At 42.5% G+C, this 19,937-nt stretch overlaps 1 protein-coding gene across 1 annotated transcript in view; it reads left to right on the top strand.

The window, feature by feature from the left end:
* The window catches only part of NUP210 (nucleoporin 210), a gene marked incomplete at its 5' end in the record, with an annotated part of 331,314 nt that overhangs the window by 141,382 nt on the left and 169,995 nt on the right, over window positions 1-19,937 (top strand). The window contains 5 exons of the mRNA XM_082265210.1: window positions 5,247-5,351; window positions 8,950-9,051; window positions 13,783-13,911; window positions 19,490-19,617; window positions 19,716-19,851. Coding sequence (XP_082121336.1) covers window positions 5,247-5,351; window positions 8,950-9,051; window positions 13,783-13,911; window positions 19,490-19,617; window positions 19,716-19,851 — 600 coding nt within the window. The remainder of the gene's footprint in view (window positions 1-5,246; window positions 5,352-8,949; window positions 9,052-13,782; window positions 13,912-19,489; window positions 19,618-19,715; window positions 19,852-19,937) is intronic.

The raw sequence follows: 19,937 nt of genomic DNA, 5'->3' as shown, positions 1-19,937 counted from the left end.
CCCCTCTAAGGCTAAAAGATATCATGATCACCCCCTACCTGGACGACATCTTGGTAGTGGCAGAATCATACCAGAAACTGGAAGCCGACCTCCTCATAGTTCAGGAATTCTTAACTTCCCTAGGCTGGATAATCAACAGACAAAAGTCTTGCCTGGTACCCTCACAAAGAGTGACCTACCTGGGTTACGAAATCTCCTCACGGGATCAGATGATCTTCCTCCCTCAGTGCAAGATGGAGAAAATGAACCTGATGGTTGCCTCTTTACAGACCAACTTATGGGTCTCTCTGAGGGATGTCACAAGGGTGATAGGCTTGATGACCTCCTGTTTCCCAGCAGTCCCCTGGGCAAGGTTACAACAACGTCCACTCCAAAAATTCTTTCTACAGAATTGGGATGGGCAGTCAAGTTCCTTGGAACAAAAAGTAAGGATTCCCACCAAGATAAAAAGGACTCTTTGGTGGTGGAGATCCTCTCTTCACCTATCAAGAGGGCTAAGCTGGACCATCCAGGTATCACAGGATTCCGGATGGGGAGCATATCTGCAGGACAGATGGGCGCAGGGTACATGGTCCCCAGCACAGAGGAAGTCTTCATCAAACCAAAAAGAACTTATGGCGGTCCAAAAGGCCTTGGAGTATTTTCAGGTAGAGGTAGAAGGGAGCCATCTACAGATCAGGTCAGACAATATAGCAACGGTAGCGTACCTGAACAAGCAGGGAGGTACTCGAAGTCTGGGCCTACAAACCATTGCACAGAAAATCTTTGTCTGGGCCGAGCGGAACCTAACATCCATTTCGGCCATTCACCTGAAAGGGACGCAGAATTATCTGGCAGACCATCTCAGCCGCCACCAGATGAACCAGGACAATTGGTCCCTCAACCCAGAGGTGTTTCTCAAAATCACAACCTCATGGGGCCTACCGGTAGTGGATCTATTTGCCTCCCAGGCAAACAGGAAAACAGAAAAATTATTTTCCATAACTCAAGGGGATCAGGCGTTAGGCATAGACGCCTTCGCCCACCCCTGGAAAGTCAGACTCTGTTACGCATTTCCTCCGATCAGATTGATCCCACAGGTTCTTCAGAAATTCATCCTAGAAGTCACAGAGATGATCCTGATAACCCCATACTGGCCCAAAAGGCCATGGTTTGCACGCCTTCAGGCGTTGGCAGCGCAACTTCCAATGACCTTACCTTGGAGACCAGATCTCTTAACACAAGGTCCGGTGGTCCATCCATTTCTCAGGACCCTAAACCTGACGGCCTGGTATCTGAGGAACAAATACTAGGCTCTCAGGGGTTCTCAGACAGAGTCATCAAAGCATTGACCAGCTGTCGAAAGCCGGTCACTAGGAAAATGTATGCTAAAATCTGGAAGAAATTTCATTTTTGGATGATGGAGAATCAGAGACATTCCCCAGATATACCAACTATCTTGGATTTTTTTCAGGAAGGCATAGACAAAGGTCTCTCCTTAGGGACTTTAAAGGTACAGGCTGCCGCCCTTAGTGTCTTTCTTCAGTTTTCCCTTAGAGAAGACCCAAATGTGAATGCCTTTTTCAGAGCAATTGCCCGGACAAAGCCAACCGTGCTTAAAACGTGTCCAGCTTGGAATCTATCCCTGGTACTCCAGGCCTTGGTTACCAGTCCGTTTGAACCCTTGGTAGACCTGTCAGTAAAAATGCTCACCCTAAAAACTTTATTTTTAGTAGCTATAACTTCAGCTAGAAGAGTTAGCGAATTACAGGCTCTCTCAATCAGAGAACCTTTTCTTATGATTTTTGACGACAGGATTGTGCTAAAAACAGATCCAGGATTTTTGCCCAAAAGGGTCTCTTCTTTTCATAGGACTCAGGACATAGTCCTTCCTTCCTTTTGCAATTTCCCGAACAACAATAAAGAAAAAGAATTTAGTTGTTTGGATGTCAGAAGAGCCCTCCTGAGATACCTGGAGGTGACTAAAACCTTCAGGAAGACTGATACTTTGTTTTTACAATTTTCCGGCTCCCATAAAGGGGAAAAAGCTTCTAAGGCAACCTTAGCTAGATGGATCAAACAGGCTATCACAGAAGCCTATATAGTGAAAAAGGTGGCTCCACCTTTCATTACTGCACACTCTACTAGAGCATTGTCCACGTCTTGGGCTGAAAGGGCCGGTGCCTCACCAGACCAAATCTGTAAGGCAGCTACCTGGTCTAACTTTTCGACCTTTGTTAGACATTATCGCCTGGACCTCCTCTCTTCTCAGGAACAGGCGTTTGGTCGAAAGGTGCTCCAGGCAGTAGTCCCTCCCTAGACTGGTAAGTGCTTGCTCATCGTCTCATGGGCTGTCCTGGAAGACGACTTTGAGAAAAGCTGGGTTATACTTACTGATAACTCCTTTTCTAATAGTCTTCCAGGACAGCCGGATTCCCACCCGAACTATCTGGTATTATGTATAATGTATGATATGTGTCTATATATCTATGTATATGTTTTACAGGGTGTCCTGTGGTTCTCATGAAATACTGAAGGTGAGGACTAAGGGACCGCCTTTTATTTTAATTTTGGAATGTGTTTCCTGTCCCTGGGGGAGGAGCCTAACGTCTCATGGGCTGTCCTGGAAGACTATTAGAAAAGGAGTTATCAGTAAGTATAACCCAGCTTTTTTGCTCAGCGGGGGATCGATCCGTTCCCAGTTCTCAGAGCTCCATGAGCAGAGAGCTGACGACTCAGTCAGCAGATCTCTGCTCTGCCCCCCGACGTGATTCGATGCTGATAACTGGTCACAGGAGTGCAGAACAAACTGCTCTCCTGTGATCTACAGGAGTGGTACAGCCAAACAAGCTTTGGCTGTACTTATCCTTTTAAGTAGGTTTAGTGCAGTGTGGATGTTTGACAATTGATTTTCTATAGGTGTTTGTACATGGACTTCTCATATGCATCTACTTTTACTTTGAATGATGGAAATAGGAAGAATATATAGATTTGCCTATTAAAGTATTAATAAAAGGGGGGGGGGGTAATATATAGTGCCTTGCGAAAGTATTCGGCCCCCTTGAACTTTTCGACCATTTGCCACATTTCAGGCTTCAAACATAAAGATATAAAACTGTAATTTTTTTGTGAAGAATCAACAAGTGGGACACAATCATGAAGTGGAATGAAATTTATTGGATATTTCAAACTTTGTTAACAAATAAAAAACTGAAAAAGTGGGCGTACAAAATTATTCAGCTCCTTTACTTTCAGTGCAGCAAACTCTCTCCAGAAGTTCAGTGAGGATCTCTGAATGATCAAATGTTGACCTAAATGACTAATGATGATAAATAGAATCCACCTGTGTTTAATTAAGTCTCCGTATAAATGCACCTGCACTGTGATAGTCTCAGAGGTCCGTTTAAAGCGCAGAGAGCATCATGAAGAACAAGAAACACACCAGGCAGGTCCGAGATACTGTTGTGGAGAAGTTTAAACCCGGATTTGGATACAAAAAGATTTCCCAAGCTTTAAACATCCCAATGAGCACTGTGCAAGCGAAAATATTGAAATGGAATGAGTATCAGACCACTGCAAATCTACGAAGACCTGGCCGTCCCTCTAAACTTTCAGCTCATACAAGGAGAAGACTGATCAGAGATGCAGCCAAGAGGCCCATGATCACTCTGGATGAACTGCAGAAATCTACAGCTGAGGTGGGAGACTCTGTCCATAGGACAACAATCAGTCGTCGTATACTGCACAAATCTGGCCTTTATGGAAAAGTGGCAAGAAGAAAGCCATTTCTTAAAGATATCCATAAAAAGTGTTGTTTAAAGTTAGCCACAAGCCACCTGGGAGACACATCAAGCATGTGGAAGAAGGCGCTCTGGTCAGATGAAACCAAAATCGATCTTTTTGGCAACAATGCAAAACGTTATGTTTGTCGTAAAAGCAACACAGCTCATCACCCTGAACACACCATCCCCACTGTCAAACATGGTGGTGGCAGCATCATGGTTTGGGCCTGCTTTTCTTCAGCAGGAACAGGGAAGATGGTTAAAATTGATAGGAAGATGGATGGAGCCAAATACAGGACCATTCTGGAAGAAAACCTGATGGAGTCCTCAAAAGACTTGAGACTGGGATGGAGATTTGTCTTCCAACAAGACAATGATCCAAAACATAAAGCAAAATCTACAATGGAATGGATCACAAATAAACATATCCAGGTGTTAGAATGGCCAAGTCAAAGTCCAGACCTGAATCCAATCAAGAATCTGTGGAAAGAACTGAAAACTGCTGTTCACAAACTCTCTCCATCCAACCTCACTGAGCTCGAGCTGTTTTGCAAGGAGGAATGGGCAAAAATTTCAGTCTCTCGATGTGCAAAACTGATAGACATACCCCAAGCGACTTACAGCTGTAATCGCAGAAAAAGGTGGCGCTACAAAGTATTAACTTAAGGGGGCTGAATAATTTTGCACGCCCAATTTTTCAGTTTATTTGTTAAAGTTTGAAATATCCAATAAATTTCGTTCCACTTCATGATTGTGTCCCACTTTTTGTTGATTCTGCACAAAAAAATTGCAGTTTTATATCTTTGTTCGAAGCCAGAAATGTGGCAAAAGGTCAAAGTTCAAGGGGGCCGAAATACTTTTGCAAGGCACTGTATATGTGGTGTGTATGTGTGTGTGTGTATGTATATGTATATATATATGTATATATATATGTATATATATATATATAGTGTGTGTGTGTGTGTTTTTGGATAGTGGAGAGGAATTAGAACACAAGTCAGGTGTCTATTCTTGCCTGTGCCCCCGTTAAGGGGATTCACCCTTTCTTTTTGTCCGGTTTACCAATATCACTTGGGAGTGAAAGAGAAAAAAAAATCCCAACTTTAGAGTAGTCACCAGAACAGGAATAGAGGCGAAATCTTTCAGTGCGAACACTTGTTCTAGTGACCCCAACAACAGGGATTTCCTCTCACTTCCTGTTTTGGCTATAGAACAAGAAGTGAAGGGAAAACTCCACAATGGGACATAGATGGCAGGCAAAACCTGATGGGAACTATACCACTCACTCGATCCAAAGTAAAAAAAACAAAGTTTCTCTTCTACTTTCTATCACTTCTGTATTGTAATTGTACTGCTCCCATTTATATTATAAAGTACTGTGTAAACGAGAAGTCCTGTATAAAAATAATAATAATGTGTGTAGCACTGAATAAAATATGGTTACCATTTCTGGTCTAATTCCATTTGGTATTTCCCTTCTTTCAGTACAAAACATTGACTCCTGTGTCTGCCAGTCTGGAGCTCCTGCTTGTGGAAGATGTTAAAGTGAACCCAGCATCTATTTCTATTTATAATCACCCTGAAGTCACGGTGAGCTTTGCTGTTTCAAGATCTGGTTCTTAAAGTACCAAGGATTTATGCATTAGATGTAAAATGGGAAACATGATTATTGTAAATGGTCACTTGGTTGTAGAAGTTTATTACATATATTGACAAATCTAAAAAACAAAAACCTGTACACATTTCATCCTGCTGCCATTTGGTTTAGGTAGGTTAGCTGCCATAACGTGTGTATGCACAGATGATATTCATTCAGACTGAGTGTCACCTTTTTTCTGAGTTTTTTTTTTTTTTTTTCCGAATGTTGGTGTGTTTCTGAGCATTTGTGTACAGCCTTTTTGAGCTTTTGGCGGTTTCTAAGAAGGCAATACAGAAATTTTAAATGGATTACTAGACGCTACACTTTTGAGGCGTCCCTGATAAAGAAGTGTACTGTGCTACCCAAGGTGGATCCGCTTGTCTCCAGACTGAATAAGGCTACCAATATTCCAGTGGAGGAATCCCCTTCCTTTAGGGACCCAGAGCATTGGAAGGTGGAGGCTGTGGCCTGCAGTAGGTGCTCCCTTGCAGGGACTGCACTGAGACCAGTGTTTACGATTGCCCTTGTCACGTAGACTTTGACTGAATGGGCGAAGTTACTACGCCATGACTTGGAGGAAAAAAAAGTCCCTCCTGCCTTTCGGGAGCTGTTGGACCAGCTGGTGCAGGGGCTGCAATTTGTTTGCGATGCCGCGCTAGACACTGCTTCCTCATTGGGCCAACTTTCAGTTTCGGCGGTGGTTATCCGGCGGATACTTTGGCTGAAGTGTTGGTGTGCAGATCAAACTTCAAAGAAGGCTTAGAGATCGCTTGTTTGGAGTTGGAGCTACCCTGGATGACATTAAGGGTCTCACGAGGGGGGGGAGTGCTTTTCTTCCACAGGCTAACAAGGGTAATGACCCTCGTCGCAGACGGGGTCCCTCTTCGGCTCACAAAAAGTTTTTTCGTCCCTCGGGGTCAGTCGATAAGGCAAAGTCCTTCAAGACTCCCTCGAGCGGTTCCATGCGACCCTGGTCTGGCAAACAAAAGTCCGGGTTCTCCAGACCTGCAGACACGGCCTCCTCAGCTTGAAGGTGCACCCTCACCCATATCTGGAGTGGGGGGATGTCTTTGCCGGTTCTCGGACCTGTGGCTGGCCCGGATCCCAGACAGATAGGTTCAGGGTCATACGGTCTGGTTACAAGATTGAGTTTCGATCCGTCCCTCTGGTAAGGTTTTTCCCCCTCCAATGTACGGCTTTCCCCGGATCACTTGTTGGCGCTTTATGGGGCAGTACAGGACCTGGTACAGCAAGGGGTAATAGTTCCGGTTCCGTGTGCAGAATGATTTCAGGGTTTTTATTCCAACCTGTTCACGGTTCCCAGGAAGGAAAGCAAGGTGCTACCAATCCTGGACCTAAAGGAACTGAATGGTTCCGTGCGAATTCAGAAATTCATGATGGAATCGGTTTGCACAGTGGTGGCTTTCCCTACATCAGGGGGATTTCCTGGCCTCCATAGATATCAAAGATGCCTACCTTCACATCCCAATCTGTGCGGTTTACCAACGGTTTCTCTGTTTTGCCGTGGGAAAATATCACTATCAGTTCATGGTGTTACCCTTTGGTCTCACCTCCGTTCCTTGAGTTTTCACGAAGGTGTTGGCTCTGATTCTGGTGCTGCTATGGCAGCGGAGAATATCGGTCCTGGGTTACCTGGACGATCTACTTCTCCGTGCCGAGTCCCCTACAGTGCTGATAACGAATTTGGAAATCGCCATGAGAACTCTAGAGGAGTTCGGGTTGATTCTGAACCTTCGGACGTCGTCCCTGGTCCCTTCCATGAGACTGGACTATCTGGGCCTGACTTTGGACTCGTCCTCAGCCAGGGTGTTTCTTCATCCGGAAATACTCTTGAAACTTCAGACTGCGGTTCAGCTGTTACTGTCCAGCAAATGGTTGTCCCTTCGAACCTGCATGCGAGTTCTGGGACTAATGGTTTCGTCTTTCAAGGCGGTTCCCTTCGCTCAATTCCACAAGAGGATCCTCCAGAGGGAAATCCTCAAATGGAACAAGAATCCAAACTCTCTGGACATTCGGATCCAGCTGAGCAAGGTGATCAGGGAGTCTCTGACCTGGTGGCTTTGGTCCCCGATGCTCAGGCAAGGAAAATCCATTGGCCACCCATTCCCTGGTGGGTAACTTTATTCAGGGGGTGCGACACTTGGTACCATCGGTGCGACCTCCATTACCACCTTGGGACCTTAATTTGGTGCTGTCTGTTCTCCAGAAACCTCCCTTCTAAAGTATTCTGGAGATTCCCCTGCTTACCCTATCCCAGAAGCTGACCTACTTTATGGCTATCACTTCTGCGTGCAGGGTGTCTGAACTGGCGGCTCTGTCCTGCCGTTCTACCTATATGATGGTTCATAGAGACAAAGTGGTACTTCGTCCGGATCCGTCCTTCCTTCTGAAGTTGCTTTTTAATTTTCACTTAAACTAGGACATTGTATTGCCATCTTTGTGTCCTAAGCCCAAACTTCCTAAGGAATATGCTCTGCATACTCTGGATGTAGTTCGGGCAATCAAGGTGTACTTGGTGACTGAGTCTTTTCAGAAGTCAGATTCGCTTTTTGTACTCACGGATGGCCCAAATAAAGGGCTGCCTGCGTCTGCTGGGACTATTTCCAGATGGATCAGACAGACGGTGGTGCAGGCTTATTCAATTAAGGGTCAGGTTTCACCTTTCCCTGTTGAGATGCATTCTACTCGGGCACTTGGTGCTTCCTGGGCTTTTTGCCATCAGGCATCTGTGCTTCAGGTTTGCAAGGCGGCTGCCTGGTCGTCTGTTCACACCTTTACCAAATTTTATAAGGTGGATGGGTTTGCATCGGCTGATGCCTCTTTTGGCTGCAAAGTTTTGCAGGCTGCTTTTTAGGGGGCTTTTTGGCCTTCCTTGAGGTGGTTTACTGTTTGTTTCAGGTGGACCTCATCTTACTATTCTGATGAGTTCCGTGGTGCCTGGTTGGCAGGGTCTAGCCTTGGGGACTTGTTTTTTCTGCTGTTCCCACCCCTCGTTTTTTTGTTTTTACTGCTTTGGGACGTCCGTACTGATATGCATCAGAGGACTGCATCCGTCAAATGATAGAGAAAACTGGATTTTTGACTTGCCATAAAATCCTTTTCTGCTTAGTGTCCTACTCCTGTAGGGGGCAGTATAATCCTACTGATATGCATCAGAGGACTACGTCCGTCAATGAACCTAAGAGAAAAGGATTTTACGGTAAGTCAAAAATCCAGTTTTTATTCTCCTGGTGCTTTGGAGCTTCAAGCTACAAAACTCTGAGGTGTGAATGTGCATACTTTAATCTGTACTATTTGTTTTTTAATTTTTTTTTATTGGATTTATAGTTAGACCTTCTGAATGACTTTAAGTTGCAGACCAGCAAATCTAACAGGGGCCAGAAATGGTTTTAGAATTGCCAATGAATTTAAATTACTGGGCATTTAATCTGTGAAACATTGGGGTTCACCTAAACCAAGTTTGCCTTTTTATGACTTGTAGATAGATGGATATACTGTATAAAATTTAATAATATTAACTCATTTCAGGCTGAGTTCACTATCTCGGAGGGATCAGGATATTTTTACATCAACAGCAGCATTTCCAATATTGTCAAAACAGTATTTCTAGAAACAAAAGGAATTGTGACAGTAAGTACAGCACTCCTATGTGATCATTTAAAAAGATGTTTTTGCATAGGTTCTCTTTTAGATTAGATTTTCATATTTAGAAAAACCTAAATCTTTACCTGTTTGCCATTGGTCAAAAATCTGTCGAGGTTGAAAAAAGATTAAATTAGGAATCCATGGTGGACACCCAGGGAGGCAGGGTCTAACTGCATGTTTTAAAATGCTGAATGCATTTCTGTACTCTAATGTGATATTTTTTTTTAAATCTCTTTTAGAAATATAGAAAGTACTGTTTTATTGAACTATAGATTTGTTGGAATCTACAGTTTAAAAAGGTTTTAATTAAATAGTACAGGGTTGTGGAACTGATAAGCAGCAGACCAAAAGTGATTGATTAAATTTGATCTGAATTTACTCACCTTTCTAAAGTGAACATCTGCTTTTATATATGTAGTAATAAAAAACGATCAGATACATTTTTTAAATGCATACCTTTCATCAGCATTAAAGCGAGGCTATCGTGTTTTTTTTTTTTTTGTTTTTTTTTTTTTGTTTTTTTTTTTTTGTTTTTTTTTCCCCCTTTAAATTTTCAGGCTTATAACTGCTCTTTTAAAAAAAGTTTGATATTAATGTGAATTGTTTATTTTAAAATTAAAACTTTAATGTAGGCTGTTTATGTGACTGCAGAGCATTTGGAGAATTTTGGTGTGTTTTCAGCCAACGCATCAAAACTGCCCAATACAATAGAGGTCTATGGCAAAATGCAGGTTACCCGCACAAAACCCAAAGGTAAATTGTACCACACCCACGGTGTAGGACAATGTCACTGCATTAGTGTTAAAGCACCGTACACATGTACCGATTGTCGGCCGTAAATATTCGGCCGACGGCCGATTGTAGGCTTGTTAGTATGATGCTTCCAACAGCCAACAGCGCATTTTCAGCCCAACAGAATCTGTCTTGCAGACTTTAAAATTTTTGTTGTCCGTCACCAGAACGGCCGATTGTTCGCCAGTCAGTACAGATTTCGGCCGACAGACAGCAGATTAGCAAGACTGGGCATGCTCAGAAAAGAAAAAAGATAAGGAAAGTTAACCATCACATGACATCACTTCTGCAGTCGGCTGTTGTTGGCCGACAAAATTTGTGTGCAGTCTTTTGCAGTTTTCAACAGACACGTCAGCCCTGGACAAAAGACGGCCGATCGTTCGGCCGACGATCGGTACGTGTGTACGGGGCTTTACTCTTGCTTGCTCACTTATTGACCGACTGCACAGCACTAAAATCCCTTTCGAGAATTTTGAACAGGCTATTGTGGACTTTAGAGAGGAAGTAAACCCTCCTCTGTAACTTGTACCTATAGGTAAGCCTACGATAAGGTAATAGGTACTGTAAATATCTCCTAAACATGTACCGTTTAGGAGATATTTACCTTACATGCAGCCAGTGACGTCACTGGCGCATACGCGCTGTGAAGGAACGGCCGCTCATGCCGTTCCTTCAGAGCTCCGTGCCGTGACGTCACTGCGGCTCTGGCCAATCAGATGGTCGGATGCCGCGATCCCGGAAGACGGGCGACTGGACATGTCGCCCGTCATACAGGTAAGCGGGCGGCACGGCGGGGGCTCGTTCTAAGGTAAGTATTTCATAATGAGCTAGTATGCGATGCATACTAGCTCATTATGTTTCTCGCAGCTTGCAAAAAGAAGAAAAAAATTTTTGGGGTTTACAACCTCCTTTTAATGGTACTGTCGTTATACAGTACCAATAAAGTCTGATAGCCCCTCCAAAATTCTTTATAGCGCTTCTAGGATGTAGGTACTCAACTGCAATATTTTTGGAACATATTTTCTATAAAATCCCCTTCTATTCTATGGTAGTTGAAAGAGGTGGGGGGGGGGGGGTGTCAGGAGATCACTTTTCTGATTTATTCAGAATGTGTAGTTCAGATTAATTCAGATGTGTAGTGCCTAAACAGCAGGTGATCAAATACACAGATTGATTACTCATTTACAGTATCTTAAGCTAGCCATAGATAGAATTTCGAACAAAATTTTTTAGGAAAATTTCTACAATAAGCATCAGAACATTCGTTTGACATTCAAAATATTTCATTTGCTTTTAACATTTGATGTTGGAAGGAATGGACTTAACTGAGCGAAAACCACATACACTGTTAGAAATGTGTTTGTTAGAGAAAAATTTTCCATTCTGCTCCTTCGAACTTTCTTGTCGCTGCAGTGGAAAACGAGCATCGATTTGACCCACTAATGATTAGAAAAACAAATCAATGTTCTTTGTACCTTCTTTTTGTAAGATTTTTTTTTTATCCGAATTCTACCACTTCCGCCTGGCAGCACTGGGGTTGTTGGTTCAAATCCCAACCACCGCGCTACCTGCCTGAAGTTAGTATGTTTACCCTGTGCTTGCATGGGTTTCCTCTGGGTACACTGGTTTCCTCCCACACTCCAAAGACATGCTGGTAGGTTAATTGGCTCCTGTTTAATTTGGCCCTAGTATGTATTAATGTTGGTTAGGGACTTTAGATTGTAAGCTCCATGAGGGCACGGATTGATGTGAATGTTCAATATTAAAAGTAAAGCGTTTTGTAAATTGTTGGCGCTATAGAAGTACCTGTAATAAATAAAATCAAAATAAATACCCATCTATGGCTAGAAAAGCAGCATGTGAAAGTATGGAGAAGCCTAACGCATGTTACAAGATTCTAAAGGCCTGAATTTTTTCCTAGATGCACATACTATAACTAGATACTAATGTAGCACCCTCTAGTGTGTGCTCCTGTGAGAGTAGGCAAACTATAGTCTGGCCCAGGGATAAACCTTAGTCACTGCATCTGGGTCAGGGTTATTTGAGGACAGGGCTGGATGATTTATTCTGGCAGCTCTCTGGTGCCTCCCCCTGTTTCTAGAATGTTGAACGTTCCGGAAGATAGTGGGCGGAAGCTAGGAAGGGTTGCCTTGAATATTTAGGGGCCCTTAGCCAATCCCCTGTTTGGGGTCCTGACATGGAACTAAAGAGCCCTTAAATAGACATAAGCCATGCCAGCAGGGGAGTCGGTTGGAAGATAGACACTACTCAGCGGTGCTTTTCCATCTGTGGCCCTTGAGGGACCCCTGCAAGGAGGGGTTTTACCTCGGGCTGAAGCTCGTGAGGCTGGCCTGGAAGGATTCCATAACGGGAGGCAGTTGGGAGAGGTAGCAGAGAGAACAAAGAGAGACAGTGAGTATAGCAGCACGGTGCAGGGACAAACAAGGGGAGAGACTGCAACTTGTAACAGTGCTCTCTTGAAGACAGTTGTGTGCTAAGTCTTCATCAAGCCTTGCCCTGGGGAGTCTCCATGTGTGTGTCAGTCACAAGGCCTGAGAAAAGAAAGCAGACAGTTGGGATAGCATTTCTGCAAGCAGTAGAACTGGGACTGGGGTCTACAGAGAGGCAGAAGATTGTGTGAGATGCTGTTTACTCCATATGTGCTACTTTACCAAGGCACTGCAAGTTAGTAACCTGTAATTGGCTGTTGCTAAACTAACAAGAGACTCTTAGGCTGGCCATACACTATACAATTTTCTTGTTCAACTTTCCTTTAGATTTACCAAAACCGTGTAATATAGGGTCAAACCTACAAACTTTCAATTTGTATGCAATCAGGCAGGCCCTTGTACTACATAGTTTAAGGTAAATCTAAAGGAAATTGAATAAGAAAATTGTATAGTGTATGGCCAGCCTTAGTTTCTCCAGGAATTAACCAACTGGAGCTGTAGAAGGGAAACTGGTTTGTGCAAGTGGAAGGAAGAAAAGGAATCTGTTAATAGGGGGAAGTTGTCCCTGGTTTTGATGGGACATTTTCAATTTGGGCATTCCTTACCCCATTCAAGTTATCATCCCCTAATAAAACAACAAAAACAAGCCAAAGGTCTGATCATTGTGTCTGGATGCAATAAGGAAATGCCATGTGATTGGCGGTGCAGTAGTGGGAAACCCTGACCTCAGCAACTTCTACGGGGTAGTGCTTACGCTAACCTTTATAGGTAGAGTTGATCCAGGGAATATCCGATTGCCTCTCGGAGGATCAGGAAGAAAATTACCTTGCTGGAGCAAATTGAATCATGCTTTATTGTGGTTTTCACCTTCCTTTGGAGCAACTGTGGGTATAGGCTTTTATAATCTTTTTTTCCCTTCCTTTGGTTTAACTAGATGGACTTGTGTCTTTTGTCAACCAGTCTAACTAACTATGTAACCTGCTGACTGCATTTGATGACAAATATTTTGTAATATTTTGTTTTCCCAGTTAACATATATTTTTATCCATGGGCATAAAAAATAAAAAATATCTATAGCGTTACATTTCCTTAAAAAAAAAAAATATATATATATATATATATATATATATATATATATATATATATATAATGTGTGTGTGTGTGTGTGTGTGTGTGTAAGACCTGTGACCTTTTTTTTTTTCTTTTATTTTTTTTTTTTTTTAAATATGTTTATTGATTTTGAGAAAAAGGAGAGCAGTACAAAAACGTAACCAATGTTTCGCAATGAATCACAACACCTTCGCTGTACAGCACAATAAAAGAAGGCATATAAATAACATTTTGAAACATAAGGACGCAATGTGACCCAGAGCAGGATAATTGCTAACCTAGAATAAGTAATAAGTACAAGGAAACAGGATCTACCAATGGATAATTCGGTCTCATTTATCTGGTGACCTTTTTTCAATTCTAGGTATATCCTTTGCGCCCAGGGACCTTATCTATCATGGTTTACGATCTTTGTCTGGCTTTTCCAGCACCCGCTGAAGTCCATGTTCATGTATCTGATATTCTGCAGGTGGAAGTTAGAGTGGTGGATAAGGTAAGTTGATTTAATTTTTAGCTCAGACCGGTTTATAGGTTTTGCTGAATTCTTGTGATGTAACTACTATACATTTTTAGTCATCTCTAAAATCTGTGTTCTTATCAGTTTTTTTCCCCTCATCTTTTTGCCCACATTTAATACAGACTACATAATGTACAGTGTCTGCATATTAACCTTTTATGTAATAATAAATGGCAAATATCTTTTGTTCCCAGATACCCTAAAGTGATAACATCTAAAATGTTTGCCATGCATGCCATTTAATATTTTAATCCTACAGGACACTGTAAATCTAACCCACTCAGAGGATCCTGAGTTTTTACTAGTGTCCTAAGGTGATGAACTTCTAGGCTATTTGTTTTTTTGAATCTTCACTCAATTTGTTATCGTCTTCTAATACAAAAAAATAAAAGCAGTGAATCCAGATGGGTGTACTGTAGCTTTGGTCTAACATTATTAACCATACCCAGACCCCACACCATGGGGATGGCCTGCAATAGTGCTTCGGGGACTGGATCCTGCATGGGTCTTCACCTAAACACCTTGTGCAATGCATTTAATTAGCAGGGTGCTATACAGGTCTTACCTATAGAGGACCCAATGACATGGACAAGGTAAGACCGGGTCACCCTCTTTACTGAACTGGAACTGTAGCCCCTAATCCTGAAAAGTGTTGGTTTATACCTTATGGCTATCAGGAAACCAAGGCTGTGTTTGAAATCTATTAAATTAACATTGTAAACATTACAAACTCGGTGGTAAAACTTAACCACACATTTCGCACATTTTAATGCCACTTATAAGGTACTCTGGCACTTCCTCTTATCCTTTGCCACAAGGATTGACTACGGGATGTTCTGCAGCTAGGTTGCTGTGCTATCCTTTCAGGACATGTTTACCCTATTTTCGCACTCCATTCCATGAGTATCCCACAGAAAATGCCCTAACCCATAGCAATGGTGGAAACCAGGCAAAAAGAACATGGCAAAAATTCAGGCAAAAACTTGCTCTGCCAAAGACCAGCACAACGCTCAGTCCCAGAGTGATTAAGCTTCTCTTGCATGATATGATTTTAACACCCGTCACTACTGATTCTGGCTCTGTTTTAGGCACGCAACAAGGGGTTTACCTAAGGTGCACTTTTCTGCAACTATGTCACAATTTTTTTACATTAACTGCTTTAATACAGCAATCACAGTTTGGGCCTCAAAAATGCCAGCATCCTCCAGCTCTGCTGTCTCTACTTAATTCGGATCAATCCAGATATACCTGCTCTGAAAGAGGCAGACGTTGAAGTCAATAAAGAGGACCTTCAGACAGTGCTAGAGGAAGCCGCGGAAGATTTCTCTTTCCACCAGTTTCCTATGCACTTGAAGTTAATACTTCAAGCAATATGCTTGCAAATTTGGATATGTTCACTTCTGCTGTGGCATTGTCGCACTTAGTTCTGTCTGACCAATTACAAAAATACCAGCTAAAGAAAGGCATTACCCATTAAAGGGCAGCTAGAAGGAACACCAGAATAGTTTTTCACCCCTCCAAAGATAATTTGCTAACTATCCAGTGGAAAAAGAAATCACTAAGAAATAGTCTTTTCCAGTGGTAGACCCTTCAGCCTCCGTCTTAAAACATTTCTGTACCAATTGAAGATGTTCCTTCTTTCAAAGTTTCTACTGATAGCCTATAACAGTGTCAAATTTTCTATCTTTACTTGTGGAGGCCCACCTCTTCAACCATCCAATGCTGCAATGTTGGTCTGCCAAACCACAGCTAACTGGACTAGGACAGTAAACAACCAACACAACCCTGTATTCCAGGCCTGTACCTTAACTGCCTTATCTAGCTAAATATAGCAGTTCCTTCTACCTTGGCTTTTTAGTGTTTATGCTGTATAACAAGTTATGACACAACTTTACAGAATGACTTTGAGCTATAAGATTCTGCACATGTGAATGAAAATCAAAGCCTTATCAGCTGAATTTGCCTGCAAAAGGAGATTATAAGTTTAAGACTCTTGATAAATTAAAGAGATCACATTAGGAAAAGTTTGTCTACAGAAAAAAGATGCAAAACATCCTCTCTCAGCAGCCACAACTTCCCCAGTATTGCAGTGCACCTCAAAGATCTACTAGAGATGGGCACAGGTGTGTTTGGGATCCTAGTCCCAACTAAGGTTGCCAACTTATGCCTTTAAACCCGAACACATGAATTACACAGGTTCTGAGGCCAAATGAATGCAGATAAGGCACCAAGTGAGTTTAAATACCACCTTAATCAGCCACAGAACCCCGTGTAAAATGTGTTTGGTTTCAAAGGGATGAGGTGGCAACCCTAGTCCCAATCCACCTGCCTGATCCCGCCAGGAAGCTAACACTGCACACCGATAATCACAGGCATTGAGACATTTCCCGGTCTGTGCAGCTGCAGACTGTGAAATGTCTCGCTGCCTGTGATTAACATGTGTGCAATTTTGGCTTCCCGACAGGATCAGGCAGGTGGGTTGGGACTTGGATCCCAAACACGCCATCTCTGGGACCTGTTCAGGCTTCCACTTTCAAGCCTCAGTTCATCCCTTCTTTTCAGCAATAGAATCTGGCTCACAAAGCTGAACAAGTCTTCCCCAAAGCCCTCTTCCCAATGAAGAGGTGCCTGTTCGTTTCCCTATCTCTGAATCAGACATCCTAGACCTGTGGTTTCAAAGGGGTACAAAATAGACATCAAAAATGTGCCCAACTACAGTCAGATTTGCAGAATGCCCTGAACAATCTCTTGTCCCAGGTAGTAGTCGACCCAGTACCTCTAGAGCAGTGGTCCTCAACTCCGGTCCTAGGGGCCCACTAACAGGCCAGGTTTGCAAGATAACTAAATTACATCACAGGTGATCTCATTTGCTGCTCAGTGATTGCAGTATTCTAGTCTGCATCTCTCCAAGGTAATAATTATAATCTAGCCTGTTGGTGGGCCCCGAGGACCGGAGTTGAGGACCACTGCTCTAGAGGACAGGTTTAAAGGCTTCTACTCAAACCAGTTCACACTACCAAAACCCAACAATGTTGTTTGTCCTATCCTGAATCTTAAACAGATGCCTTAAAATTCCAGAATTTTGCATTGAATCTGCTCTGAGACAAGGGGAATGCTTGGCATCTTTAGTAAAACAAGCTGTCTATCTTCATATCCTTCATATCCTCTACTTTGCAAAAAGCAAGAAAAAGCACATCCAGAAAATTCTACTGTGCACCTGGCACTTCACCCCCAAGAGAATACTCTGTGCCTCATATGCTGGTCTTCCTTCAATCAGGGCTTGACCAGAGCTTGGCTCTAAGCACTCTTAAAGGACAGGATTATGCCTTGTTTCTTCTTTTCTTTTCCAAAAATTCCGGACTAACTCTCCCATATCAAAACCTTTTATCCAAGGTGTATCTTGCATCAGGCCCCCTTGCGACACCCTGTAATTCCTTGGAACCTTACTCTGGTTCTCTGCCCTGCAGATACCACCCTTTTAAATCTATCAGGGTTAACCCCCTTAGATGATATCTCCTACAAAGTAGCCTTCTTGGTTGCTAATTCATACATTCGACAGGTCTCTAAACTAGTGGACCTCTCTTGTAGGGAGACATTTTTCATCCTTCACAAAGACAAGGTAGTCCTACGATCAAGGCCATTCTTCTCTACTACTGTGTTATCAGTTTTCCATCTCAATGAAAACATTGTACTTACATCTTTAGGCACCCCACCAGATCAGTGGGAATCTCCAGGGTATGTACACACAAAGTCTCTGTTGCCCAGTTTATAATGCCACCATTTGGTCTTCTGTTCATACCTTTTAAAAGTTCTACCAGGTGGACGTCCAGTCTTCTGCAGATGCAGCTTGTGGCCACAAATTTCTTGCGGCACTATGAGGTTGGGTCTTTTGACCCCTGTTGCCCTTTGTGCCTATTGATGCAGTTCTGTTTGCCTAAGTTGTTGCCCACTCTTCTCATTCATTGCTTGGGGACGTCCCAAGGTCTATGAATATTCAGTCTGTCCTTTGCTATACAATTTGAGATAAAAAGGATTTGACTTAACCTGTAAATTGTATTCTTGGAATACAGTACTGAGCACGGACCATGCTCCCTTATCCAACGTTACTCTCCTTTACTTGCTACTAAACTTATACTGTTGTATTAGAAGGCAGTGAGGAATTTTGTAAATTTGAAGAGCCAATGTAAAATAATCTAGCCAAGAGTGAACTTTCCATAGGGGAGCTGGTCTGACACCTTAGGACACTAGCAAAAAATGAAGGACTTGCTGGGTAGTGTAGGAATTTGGAGAGCTCAAAAGCTCTGCCATTGTCCAGTCACCTTAAGGTATCAGTCTATGAATATTTAGCCTGTGTCCTTTTTTTGTAATTCAAGATATGGAATGTATAGGGAAGTCAACATTTCTTTAATTTGTTAGCTTTATTTTCATGATGGCTAATTTATTCACATAGTTTATTTGGAAAGTGATATGCTTTGAAAGAAACACTGTCACTTTACCAAACTGACAGTGTCTATATAAACCCCCCTCCGCAATCTAATGATGCACACTAATCCGGATTCTCATTCCTGTTTGTAGTTGGCGCAAAATAGCTGGTAATTCCAAGTATGGGGGCAGCATGGTACTTCCTTCTATGACTTCATCTTGCAGCGCTTTAGCCTAGCAGGCAGTTGCTAGAACTCAACTTAGTCATGTAACTGAAGGGGTGATGTCGCCACTCTAGGCCAAAACCTTTTTATAGATAATAAAGATATTTTAGTGGTGGCTGCAATGGGGGAATTGCTAGAAAGATCAGTATCAGGGGGTGATTGGTCTTACAAAATGACAATATCTCTTTAAGGTAGGCTTTTGTGAGGTTTGTCAAATTGTTGGACATTATTTTAGTGTGTACTAGTGGTAGGTTACCCAAAATCATTCTCCATGCTGATTAGCTTTGCTGTCTTTTTTCCTTTCTTTAACATTAGCAAATTTTGATGTTGCACCTTAGACCAGTGTTTATCAACCTTTTTTCAGACTAGGCACCCTTTAAAATTATGGACAGTCTTGAGGTACCCTGTTCTAAAATGTAAAAAACAATTCTAATAGTTTTTCATAATGCAGCAACATCCACACTTAAGGCACCCAACATTCAAGGTGATTTTTTTATCCAAAGCAAATACACTTTTACACACTGGTACTGACTAGTATTCTAATGTTTCTCTTCTCCCTCAATTTCTCTCCACTCAGCTAATGTGACCCCAGTGCTAAGGCAGAGAGTCAGAGGAGGGTCAAACAAGGATGCCGTGGAGGTGACCGACATCCCCCTTATTAACTGATGACATCATTGACTGTTGGGGTTCCAGTGTCTAGAAAGTCATATTGGTGCATAATGAAAACCTGTGGCTTTGTGTAACTTAAAGGCAGGCTTCATTCACCTGCTGGCTTGTGTACAGTTTTTTATACATTTTCAGGCATTTTGCCAAGTCACCCCTGAAGAAGCCTCAAGGCACCCTGTTTTACCTATACAGTAGATAAATGTTAACACAGTGCAATTAAACAGCTGTCTTTTGCTGTACAGGTTGAAATTGGAAAGTCAATAAAAGCCTATGTGAGGGTCCTGGATTCTTCTCAAGTACCATTCCTTGCTAAATATTTTGCCTACATGGATTTGGATCTTGGATCTTCGTCACACATTGTATCTATTAAGTGAGTTAATGCAACTTTTAAATATGCTTCACCCTTTTGTTTCATTACTTGGGACAACACATTGTAGCTGTACTGTCTTACTTTTGCTTCTCTTACAGAGCCCTCAGTGAGAAGGTTGATGAGTTTACAGCAGTCTTTGTTGTCCATGGTCTTGCTATTGGGCAGACAAGTCTAACTGCATCTGTCACAGATAAAGCTGGTAACAGAATTGATTCTTCACCAAGATCGCTTGAGGTAAGCTGAGGTTTTACCAGCCGTGGACAACAAGGGAGCAGAGTTCAACCATTTACTGTGGTAAAAGGGTGTGGACCTGCTTTCTT

This window comes from Pelophylax lessonae (assembly GCF_965119305.1).
Source record: "Pelophylax lessonae genome assembly, chromosome: 8".
NCBI classification, from domain to species: Eukaryota; Metazoa; Chordata; class Amphibia; order Anura; family Ranidae; genus Pelophylax; species Pelophylax lessonae.
The sequence above is the reverse complement of the archived record's forward strand: the minus strand, read 5'-3'. Positions and strand labels throughout refer to the sequence as shown.